We start from the raw sequence: 12,897 nt of genomic DNA on the forward strand, positions 1-12,897 counted from the left end.
CCTCATGCACTGAAATGCACCGACCCGAAGATTAAAGTAGTAGTAAATCAATCAATCAGACAATCACAGGTTCAAGTGCCTGTGAAGGGACTAAAAAAGTAGTGTAAAAATTTTTTTTTACAAATATAAAAAATATATAGATGTGAATTATCCCTCCTTCCCAATTTAAAGATAAAGAAATAAAAACAGAATATATGAATCACAGAGAACAAAATATAAAATAAATTAGCCTATATGGTGAAAGCAGTAAAGAGAAAAAAAATGGAAACGGAAGAATGTTTGGTTTCTGGCTACCTCAATTCCACATAAAATGGAATGGCACAATTAAACATGTAATCTTGTTGTGCAAAACTAAACTATAACAAATTTCTTTTAAATTTCTGATTTTTTTACAACTTAAAAAAAGTTTACAAATTATGGGATCTTCATACTCATACTGACTTGGAGAATTAAAATGTCTTGTCATTTTAAACACATAATGAATGCTGTAAAAACAAAACTCATGCAAACAATGGTGGAAAAGAGTTTTTTTAATCACCATTTCACTTCACTTGGATTTTTTTTTCTCTTTTCCAGTACATTGTATGGTAAAATGAATGGTGTGACTGTGAGCCCTCGCGGGCAGGTCCTCTTCTCCTCCAGTCAGTGATTTGTAATGTTCATCACTATTATATTTGAATTTTTTTTATTATGTGTACCCCTTTTCACATATAAAGTGCCATGGACTAAATGTGGCTATAGTAATAAATAATAATAATTCACAGCTTCAACTTATTCAGCATAAAAACAACCCTCATATGGCTATATCAACAGAAAAGTAAAAAAAAATGTTGGCTCTTTGGAGAAGAGTAAAAAATGAAAGTGCACAAATGGAAAATCTAGCTAATGAAGGGGTTAAATGACAAGTTATATTTTAGGCACTTACCGTGAACTTTTCTAGTCCTGTTGCACCAGCATTTCCAACAAATATACCAGAACTGGCTTCAAATGTCAATGGCTCTGCGGACCTTTGGAATGGAGCTCTCTGATACTCCTCACAGTCCATATAAAGGACTATTTCATATTCCACCACTGTCACTGTAAAACGATTCCATTTATTTGTCATTACAGGCACTTTAAAAGAAGCAGCCTCTTTGGAAATATGTGAACCTGGTTCTGTATAGTATATATTTATCCTCTGTGTACCATCTTCAACTGCTGACAGCTTGAGGCCTAAATAGATAATCTTCTGAAAGGCATCAGTTATAGCAAATAAAACACCTCCATGATTACTATTGGGCTTTAAAGTAGCAATAATGGCAAAATCTCGAAAAAATGGCTGTGGAATGAAAGTGCGTGTAAGGCGACCAATGTTAGAATCTGGTCCAAAGCTGTAAGCTGGAAACCCTTCATATCCAGTAATAAAAGACACCGAGGGAGGAAGAGGCACTCCAATCAGCTCTAAGAGATCAAGATGTCCTTTGTTACCCCGATCTGTAGAAGAAAAACAAAATGACAGTAACTGCTTGAAAAACTTAAAAAGGACATTCCACTGGACATTGAAAATGAATCTGAGTACCTCCGGAAATTGCTACTGTTCCGCTGATTCTAGAATAGATTTTTTTGTTTATTTTGTGACCCTCTGTTCCAAAGCTGTGCCCCCCACCCTGAAAAAAAAGATGCAAATTTTCCCATTAGCTAACTGGGTGTATGCTACAGAACTGCCCTATTGGAGTTTACTTTTTGTCATTTGATACTGGCCAATAAAAATGGATACAGAGAAGTTCTGTTGTTTACATCCAGTTGGCTGAAAGAAAAATGTTCACCTTTCTTACTAGGGGTACAACTTAATGGAGGGGCAAATAAAAAAAAGTAAAAAAACAGAATCTTTGGAATAGTGGCAATTGGAGGGGGTACTCAGTTTAAATGGCAAAAATACACAGTGATAAATAAATAAGTCAATAAGTATCAAAGTGATATTTTGGCTTATTGCTCCTTATTTTTTTATTTTTATGGGTGTTCTGGAAACACTACAGCCCATAAAATAGGATTTACAGCCCCCAGTTTTCGCGGAGAGGAGTTTTTTTTGGGCAAGTGTACCTAGAAGAAATGATGCTGTTTTCAAGGCAAAGGGTGGTGACTAGCATGATCGGAAAATTAGAGTAAGGAGCACACTCACTCATCACTAGTGGTGACACAAAATATTGATTTGATTTAGATTTATCTTTTTGTTCATTCATTTTGTTAATTGATTAAAATAAACTATTATCACTTCTGTTTTTAAAAGCATTCTTGTTTTGCATATTCTTCCATGCCTGCCTAAAACTTTTGCATTGTACAGTATTGTGCATGTATATACTAATATGATGCTGAAAGTGTGTGAGTGTAATATTTAACCTCTCATGATGCCTGTGTGATCTCTTTGCCCTTCTCTCAGCAGAAGACAGGACTAATGCACTGCAGATAACCTCCCTGTACATAACTTGGGATCAATAGCGTAGCTACCGGGGGGTCTGACGGGGCCATCGCCCCGGGCCCCGCGCTCTGAGGGGGTCCACCCGGAGCTAAGTTACTGTAACTGCATCGGCGCATACAGCTCGTCGATGCAGTTACAGTCTGCTGCAGAGCAGGGAGAATCAATCTCCCTGCTCTGCCGCTATGGGGCCCCTGAGCAGGCGGGGGGGGGGGGCCCAGTGCCAGCAGTGGGCCCCCCGCCGTCATCGCAAGGTCAGCTGTATCGGCATCTAGCCAATACAGCTGACCACGGTGATGAGGGAAGGAGCGCTGCGCTCCTTCTCCCATCATCCCCCACATCGTCTGACAGCGGGCGCGATGATGTCACCGCCCGGCGCACGCTGTCAGGAGATGAGCGGGAGCAGGGAGCGCCGCTGGAACAAGGAGGAAGAGGGGAGAGTATTTATTGTATTTTTTAATGGGAGTGCTGCCTTACATACAGGATCTGCCTATGGGGGTGCTGTCTTACATACAGGATCTGCCTATGGGGGGCTGCCTTATATACAGGATCTGCCTATGGGGGGGCTGCTGCCTTATATACAGGATCTGCCTATGGGGGTGTGTGCTGCCTTAAATACAGGATCTGCCTATGGGGGGCTGCCTTATATACAGGATCTGCCTATGGGGAGTGTGCTGCCTTACATGCAGGATCTGCCTATGGGGGGCTGCCTTATATATGGGATCTGCCTATGGGGGGCTACCTTATATACAGGATCTGCCTATGGGGGGTGCTGCCTTATATATAGGATCTGCCTATGGGGGGCTGCCTTATATACAGGATCTGCCTATGGGGGGTGCTGCCTTATATATAGGATCTGCCTATGGGGGGTGCTGCCTTATATACAGGATCAGCCTATGGGGGTGCTGCCTTATATACAAGATCTGCCTATGGGGGTGCTGCCTTACATACAGGATCTGCCTATGGGGGGCTGCCTTATATCTTATATGCAGGATCTGCCTATGGGGGGTGTGCTGCCTTACATGCAGGATCTGCCTATGGGGGGCTGCCTTATATACAGGATCTGCCTATGGGGGTGCTGCCTTATACTACAGGATTTGCCTATCCTATGGGGGGGCTGCCTTTTATACAGGATCTGCCTTTGGGGGTGCTGCCTTACATACAGGATCTGCCTATGGGGGGCTGCCTTATATCTTATATGCAGGATCTGCCTATGGGGGGTGTGCTGCCTTACATGCAGGATCTGCCTATGGGGGGTGTGCTGCCTTACATGCAGGATCTGCCTATGGGGTGCTGTCTTATACTACAGGGTCTGCCTATGGGGGTGCTATCTGGCACATTGTACTATATGGAGGTTATCTATGGGGGCCATCATACAGTGCAGATTACAGTGAAGGGACCATTATACAGTGTTGGAGCCATCAAACAGTTTGGTGGCTCCTAAGGGGTCAGTATACTGTGTGGGGGGTACTATACAGTGAGGGGGCATTATACTGTGTATAAGAGAGCATCATGCTGTGTATAGGGGAGCTGCACAGGGGGGAGACTCGAAACATTATTAAATGTAAAGTGGGCACTTATTGTTATAGGGGAACTCAGGTTACTGTGACTATCAAAGGGGCACACACAGGATATTATTACTTTATAGGGGGCAAAATGTGGGCGCTGTTTTCTAGGGCACTTGCACCCGGCATTACTATATTATAGAAAGGTGCTTTAGAATTTAGAGGGCACAGAACTACACAGCAGGTGCAGTAATAGGGTCACATAGAGCAGCAGCGGCTCAGTATTGGGGTATCAGGGGCAGTAATAAGGACACATAGGGCAGCAGCGGCTCAGTATTGGGGTATCAGGGGCAGTAATAGGGACACATGGCAACAGCGGCTCAGTATTGGGGTATCAGGTGCAGTAATAGGGACACATACAGCAGCAGCAGCTCAGTTTGGGGTATTAGGGGCAGTAATAGGGACACATACGGCAGCAGCGGCTCAGTATTGGGGTATCAGGTGCAGTAAAAGGGACACATACAGCAGCAGCGGCTCAGTATTGGGGTATCAGGTGCAGTAATACGGATGCATACGGCAGCAGTAGCTCAGTATTGGGGTATCAGGGGCAGTAATAGGGACACATATGGCAACAGCGGCTCAGTATTGGGGTATCAGGTGCAGTAATAGGGACACATACGGCAGCAGCGGCTCGGTATTGGGGTATCAGGTGCAGTAATAGGGACACATACGGCAGCAGCGGCTCAGTATTGGGGTATCAGGTGCAGTAAAAGGGACACATACAGCAGCAGCGGCTCAGTATTGATGTATCAGGTGCAGTAATACGGATGCATACGGCAGCAGTAGCTCAGTATTGGGGTATCAGGGGCAGTAATAGGGACACATACGGCAGCAGCGGATCAGTACTGGGGTATCAGCAGGATGAGGAGTTTGTGCAGGTTGGGAATAGATGGTGATGGCTGGAATATAAGAAGTGAAATGTGCCTTTGTTGTAATCTCTGCAGACGAGTCCTGGCTGGAAGAAGTTGTCGTGTCGGTCTGGGCCAAATGGAAAATATGGGAAAAGTGAACGATTCCATCAGAAAGAACGTCAGTGGTAAGACATTATCTGTAACTGTGCTGTGATCTATGTTCTGTAGGGTAGGTATCTACCACTGACCATATGGCGGTAATATCCATGTTGGTCGTTATATAGAGATTACCTTCAGTAACAGCACGATCATCTTCTGAGGTTCACCTCCACTATTAGGGTGCGTCACACGGTTGTTATCAAGGTTAACTGGTTAGGGGCCCACTCAGAAGCTTCCCCCCCCCCCCCCCCCGAACCAAAACCCTAGCTACGCCTCTGCTTGGGATATAAAGAAGTAGATATGTATTTCAAGGAACTCTCACCAGGTTTTTGCCACCTAATCTGAGAGCAGCATAATATAGAGACAGAGATGTGTCACATGCTGGTCTCCTTGCTGCAGTTTGTATATAATCACTGTTTTATCGGGATGAGATTATTGTTAGAAGACTAGTTAACCTATTAAAATATAGTTCTCCATATTCATGAGTTCTGTATAACTCTGCCCCCTCCAATCTTGCGTATGCACAGTGTATACAAAAAGCTAGCAATCAGTGCTGTACGTGGGTTTATACACAGCTCAAGATTCAGAGAATCAGCAGATCTAATGTCACGACTCAGTTGCCATAGATCCAGGGATAGGGGCTCCTTCCCTATTCCTAAAGTTAGGGGCTCCCTAGCTATCCATGCTCCCCAGATTATTTCTGATGGTGAAGATGGCAGGACCAGGTGTCTTACTGAACTCCTAAATCAGCCATTATCTGTCCCCTCCCCCACCCAAGGAAGTGGGGAGTAATAGTGTATATGAATACACAAACCATACTAACAGGGGAAGATGTAAATGCAAATAACAATCATACAAATATGCACCCACAAACAACACAGTGGAACACCGGGAAGTAAAGGGAATTAAAACTAAATAGTGAGGATGAGGATTTACACACGGACAAATCACCAAGCAGCAGTCTTTATGTGGCGCCCCTGGAATTCGGGTACCATAGTGGTATTGCCTGTCCAGTGCAGTGCTGTGCAAGGAGCAACAACCTGCAGCATCTGGAGCGGTGAGTCACACCCCGGCAAGGGTTGACTAGGGGGGAGATGTCCAACACCAATGACCCCCTGTAGCGGCCACTGTGGCCCCCATAGTACAGCAGAATCTGGCAATGGACGCAGCCACAGCCCCCATAGTACAGCAGAATCCTGCAGCACTTGCAGCTGCAGCCTCCAGAGGGCCCCAAGATCTGGCGACCACCGACGCAGTGCCCATATTGCCGTTATCAATGCCATACATACCGGGAGCTGCCTGGTTACCACAATATTCAGGGGAGTCGCACACCCTGAGCGATTTTAAGGAGAGACTCTGCAGTTTGTTCAAAGTGTGCCCCCTGACTGAGGAGCAAAGAGTCAACATCCTCACCGGCCAGTTAACTGGTGCAGCTTGCTTAGAGAGGGAAGTAAAGTTCTGGCTGAACACTGATAAAGGGACTGTTAAGCAAATCTTAGCCAGGCTGCAGGGCACATTTGACATCCGCACTGCTTCAAAGATAAAGATGAGATTATTTGGGTGCAAACAATGGGTGCAGGACAGTATACGGGACTATGCCCTTAATCTCCAGGAGGCACTGCGGGCCATAAAGCAGGTTGATCCTGACAGCGTGCAAGATGGGGACAGAATATTAAAGGAGCTGACCAAAAGTGTGGCTGCACTAACCAAAACCATGCAATCCATGCAAGTGTCCCAAAAGGAGAAGATCCAGCTGGCCAGGAGGATGCAGACCTGAGGATCTGCCCTGGAAAAAGAAGTAAAAGTGATATTAATGTGATGTTCCACTTGAAAAATATTTTGCACTTGAAAAATGTTTGGCACTTCTGATATGCTTGTCATTTGTATATATGTAAAGTTAAAGCAAAAGAACCTCCAATAAAGGGAAGAAAAGTTGATGTTTTACCTATTATTTGTTTATAAAATTGTTCACATTTTCTTTATGCTTTCCCAGTCCGGGAGTATTGGATTTAACTAGGGGGGAATGTGGCACCCCAGGAATTTGGGTACCACAGTGGTATTGCCTGCCTACCGGGGAGGGTGATGCCATGCCTGGAAGCGTGAAGGATCCCCTTGACAGGTAACACTAACATACAACACTTTTCTGACTCCAGGCCAGAAGGGGGAGCTCTAGACCCAGTTCCAGGGTAGCTTCCCTATATATTCTGTCTGGAGGAGGATTTAGATTAGATTGTGTGAGACAGTGAAGGGAGAGGAGCAGAGAGGAGTAAGGAGCTGGAGGGGAGCTGCGACTGGGCTCCCTCCAGACTTGAGCGCAAATAACCAGAAACCGGAGTCTGAGGCTGTGTGGAAACTGTATGCCCCACTGCAGAAACCAGATGGCAGGAGATTGCAGGTCTCCTGGCCACCATTAACATCCAAAGGTACAGCAGCAGATTAGAGTCCGGAGTCACCACAAGAAGGGACACCTGTAAAAAGGCTTGAGTTGTTTGCCATGCGGGTATTGCTCTACTAAAAGAACAGATTGAGAGAGGACCTTGTGTGAAGCCTAAGGCAGCAAGGGACTGAGAATACAGTGCAGTAAGGAAGGCTTCCAACCCCACCTGGTTAGAGGGATCCCATATCGCTTCCAGGCTGCCCAGATTCCAAAAACCACCTGTAATCTGTGCACCTGAACGTCATTAGTAAAAGGTAAAGAGACTGCAACCTTGTGTCCCCAATTCTTTCCTGCACTTCACAATCTATCATCCTTACCAACCGCATCGGGAGCCCTGGGAACTAGGCTCTACCTGTGGGGAGCTATACCAACACTGATGCAATACCATCATCCCCAGTGGACCCCTTTAAGCAGTGTCCCTGGCCAAGTGCCACAGGTGGCGTCGCGAACATTTCTATATTAGACTTTATTCCCATTTCCATTAATCCCCTTTTACTTGGACGCCCTGGGCCACGGACCAGGTCACCACTGCTGTGACACATCCCTATAAGAACCGACCCAGTTCTGAGTACCCCATGATCCTAGCGGGTGCTCCATTTAGAAGAACAGTCCAAATGCCTCCTATTAACCAACACCTCCAACTCCAGAATCAGGTAGTATAAAACTAAGGCCGGGTTCACACTTGCGAGGGCAATGCGAGAAACTCGCACCAGTCTCTTGCATCAATACCTGACACTGCCACATGCACTCGGGACCAGAGCATGCCGCTGCATAGAAATGTGCCGCACACTACGGTCCCGAGTGCTATGGGTAGTGCCTGGTATTGATGCGAGAGACTCGTGCGAGTTTCTCGCATTGCACTCGCAAGTGTGACCCTGGCCTAATACTGGCAATCCCTGCTTGTCAGAGGTGACTATATATATAGTAGAAGGGAGTGGGAAGCACTGAACAGCTGAGACCATCAAAGCAGGAAAGCTTCCAGGAGCTCTCAACGGAACAGATTAACCCATGCACCGCTAGCAGAAATCTGCACTGTTTAATATGTAGGTGACGGAATTCTAATCAGTGCAGGAGTACGAGAAATCAGACCCCTCTCTGTTTCGGTAAGCCCATGACATCTGCAGTAAATAAAAGAGTGATTTTCTCAAAACTACAGAAAGCTGCCCAGTAAGTGATACATCTCTGCCCCTATATCATACTTCTCTCAGATGTGGTAGTGAAAACCTGGTGAAAGAATCCCATTAAGCCTGACTTTTCTTCTTACGGTGCTGCTCTTTTAACTGTAATTAAAGAGGATGTGTGTCATCAGAAAATGACCTATTGTATAAATCAAGTTTTAATGTTAAATGCATTCCTGCACCAAGATGGTATCATTACAATCTCAGCTCGGTGCGCAACAAATAAGCCCTCACCCAACCCGAGATCACGAAAAATGGAAACGCTGCGAGTATCAGAAAATGGCGCTTTTTTAACAAAGCTTGGAATGTTTTTTCACCTCTTAGGTAACAAAGAACCTAGACATGTTTGGTTTCTGTGGATTCGAAATGACCTGGAGAATGGCAGGTCAGTTTTAGCATTTAGTGAACCTAGTAAAATAGCCAAACAAAAAACAAGTGTGGGATTGCACTTTCTTTGCAATTTCACTGCACTTGGAATTTTTTCCCATTTTCATGTACACGACATGGTAAATCCAATAGTGTTGTTCAAAAGTACAACTTACAACTCGTCCCGCAAAAAACAAGCCTTCACATGGCCATTTTGACCAAAAAATAAAAAAAAGTTATGGCCTTGGGAAGAAGGGGAGTAAAAAATGCAAGCACAAAAACGGAAATACTCCTGGTCCTTTAAAGGGTTAAATGTTATATATGTTATGAGATATTACCACATAAAGGGACACTGGTCAGATTTGAAAAATGTGGCCCAGTCACTAGGGTTAATGGGTGAGTGAGTCTTACTCACACTTCCTGTTCTGTAAAGTAGACTTTGCAGCAGTTCCATTATCATAATGGACAGCATTACAATAAAAGGTAACATTTCTATATATAGTAGATGGCACAAGGATCCATCATTTGTAATCCTATATAATAATCGCCAGTTGGGATTTCTGGCCGCTATCCCCGAATCCCATAAGGCACCGCGGCAGTGTTACTTGCGCAGGCACAGTTCGTGGCCGCAAGGCTCGGCTTCCCGTGTCCTGCATGACTCAACTCCCCCCCCTTTCCCTGGTAGTATGCATGGCTCACATTGCTCCCCTCCCCATCATACTCACCCTCTGTCAATGCATCTCCATTATCCCGGTGGCTCTCCTCTCCTGTGCTGAGTGGTCACGTGGTACCGCTCATTAAGGTCATGAATATGGACGCGTCTCCACTCCCATAGGCTTGGAGCGCGTATTAATTACCTTAATAAGCTGTACCACGTGACCGCTGTGCAGAGGAGAGAAGAGCCACCAGGACAACGAAGATGCAGGCGCAAGGAGGGTGAGTATGATGGGGAGGAGGGGGGCAATGTGAGCTATGCATACTACCAGGTTAAGGGGGGAGCCGAGCAACGCGGGACCAGGGAAGCTGAGCAATGCGGGACCGGGGGAGCCATGCATACAACAGTGGGGGCCACACATACCAGGACAGAGGGAGCCACATACCAGGACAGGATGGGGGAGCCACATACCAGGACAGGATGGGGGAGCCATGTATACCAGGACAGGATGGGGAGCCACATAACAGGACAGGACGGGGAAGGCATATAACAGGACAGGACAGGGGAGCCACGCATAGCAGGACAGGGGAGCCACATACCAGGACAGGACAGGGGAGCCACTCATAGCAGGACAGGACGGGGGAGCCGCATACCAGGACAGGACGGGGAAGCCACGCATAGCAGGACAGGACAGGAAGCCACGCATACCAGGACAGGACGAGGGAGTAACACATACCAGGACAGGATGGGGGAGCCATGCATAGCAGGACAGGACGGGGAGCCACATACCAGGACAGGATGGGGAGCCACATACCAGGACAGGACGGGGGAGCCACATACAGGACAGGGGGAGCCATGCATAGCAGGACAGGGATGAGGGGACAATACTTCCCCGGCTTATACTCGAGTCAATAAGTTTACCCAGTTTTCTGTAGCAAAAATAGGTGCCTCGGCTTATACTCGGGTTGGCTTATACTCAGGAATATACGGTAATTTATCTAATATAATAATCGCCAGTTGGGACTTACGGACGCTGTCCACGAATCCCATAAGGCACCGCTATTCCCACGCAGGCGCAGTAACAGCCACAATTGCACGCTTTACCCGCCCAGTATGTTAATTTCACCACACTCCCGATGCGATAGCATCGGGCCTATTTCTAGTAGATGATATTCACCACTCATATACTCCCTTGCCCAAATGTGAGGAAGCTCTCCTGGTTAATGTAAATAAATTAGAGCTAGTGTAATGAGGCCTATGTCCATGTGACTGCTAAAAAGAACATGAAGTTAGAGTCTCATAATATTTTATTGGCCAATGTGAGATTTGCAAGATTTTTTTTACCCCTTTCTGACATCAGGACAGGACAGGGGAGCCACTCATAGCAGGACAGGACGGGGGAGCCGCATACCAGGACAGGACGGGGAAGCCACGCATAGCAGGACAGGACAGGAAGCCACGCATACCAGGACAGGACGAGGGAGTAACACATACCAGGACAGGATGGGGGAGCCATGCATAGCAGGACAGGACGGGGAGCCACATACCAGGACAGGATGGGGAGCCACATACCAGGACAGGACGGGGGAGCCACATACAGGACAGGGTAATTTATCTAATATAATAATCGCCAGTTGGGACTTACGGACGCTGTCCACGAATCCCATAAGGCACCGCTATTCCCACGCAGGCGCAGTAACAGCCACAATTGCACGCTTTACCACACTCCCGATGCGATAGCATCGGGCCTATTTCTAGTAGATGATATTCACCACTCATATACTCCCTTGCCCAAATGTGAGGAAGCTCTCCTGGTTAATGTAAATAAATTAGAGCTAGTGTAATGAGGCCTATGTCCATGTGACTGCTAAAAAGAACATGAAGTTAGAGTCTCATAATATTTTATTGGCCAATGTGAGATTTGCAAGATTTTTTTTACCCCTTTCTGACATCAGGCGTAAGAGTACGCCGATGTCGGACTCTCTCCCTTTGATATGGGCTCTGGCAGTGAGCCCACATCTTTTCCAGCACATATCAGCTGTTTTGAACAGCTAACATGTGCCCGGAACAGTCGCAGGTGGAATTGCAATCCACTCGCAGCTATTAACCCATTAAATGCCGCTGTCAAACGCTGAGAGCGGCACTTAACAACGCTTCTGGCAATCGTGCCGGAAATCCACCCAGTGGTGACCCCCGTCACGTAATCGCGGGTGGTCACCGGTGGGTTGGCATGACAACCAGAGGTGTCCTGGAGATCTCTATGGTTGTCACTGCTGGCTTGCTGTGATCGCCACCCAGTGGTCAGTGCTCATAGCAAGTGAGTAATTCAGCTATATATAGGCGAACTGATCCATCGCCTATATGTAGGTGAGCCTATCTGGTTATAGCAGCTTTTAGTCTTCCATGCCGACTACTGAAGCATGCCAAATATGAAAAAAAGTTTTAAAAAATATAAAAAGAATACAAAAATATAATAGTTCAAATCAGCCCCCTTTCGCCCCATTCAAAATAAAACAATAAAAAAAAATCAAACCTACACATGTTTGGTATCGCCGAGTTCAGAATCGCCCGATCTATCAATTAAAAAAGGATTAACCTGATCGCTAAACGTTGTAGTGAGAAAAAAGTCAAAACACTAGAATTACTTTTTTTGGTCGTCGCGACATTGCATTAAAATGCAATAACAGGTGATCAAAAGACCATATCAGCACAAACATGGTATCATTAAAAAGTCAGCTCAGCACGCAAAAAATAAGCCCTCGTTCAACCTGGGATCACAAATAATGTAGATGTAACAGGTACAGAAAATGGCACAATTTTTTTTTTTTTTAACAAAGTTTGGAATTTTTTTTACGACTTAGATAAAAAAGCACCTAGACATGTTTGGTGTCTATGAACTTGTAATGACCTGGAGAATCATAATGGCAGATCACTTTTAGCATTTAGCGAACCTAGTAAAAAAGCCAAACAAAAAACAAGTGTGGGATTGCACTTTTTTGCAATTTCACCGCACTTGGAATTTTTTTCCTGTTTTCTAGTACTTGACATAGCAAAACCAATGGAGCTGTTCAAAATTACAACTTGTCTCGCAAAAAACAAGCCATTAGATGGCCATATTGACCGCAAAATAAAAAAGTTATGCCTCTGGGAAGAAGGAGAGCAAAAGAAGAAAATGCAAAACCAAAAATATCTCTGGTCATTAAGGGGTTAAAATACATTTAATGCAAATACCTG

General features: G+C 45.7%; 1 protein-coding gene across 1 annotated transcript in view; it reads right to left on the minus strand.

Moving 5' to 3' along the window:
- The window catches only part of COL15A1 (collagen type XV alpha 1 chain), a 1,855,347-nt gene that overhangs the window by 1,576,790 nt on the left and 265,660 nt on the right, over window positions 1–12,897 (minus strand). Inside the window, exon 3 of the mRNA XM_077269528.1 lies at window positions 926–1,473. Within this exon, the coding sequence (XP_077125643.1) occupies window positions 926–1,473 (548 nt within the window). The remainder of the gene's footprint in view (window positions 1–925; window positions 1,474–12,897) is intronic.

This window comes from Ranitomeya variabilis, chromosome 6 (genome assembly GCF_051348905.1).
Source record: "Ranitomeya variabilis isolate aRanVar5 chromosome 6, aRanVar5.hap1, whole genome shotgun sequence".
Lineage (NCBI taxonomy): Eukaryota > Metazoa > Chordata > Amphibia > Anura > Dendrobatidae > Ranitomeya > Ranitomeya variabilis.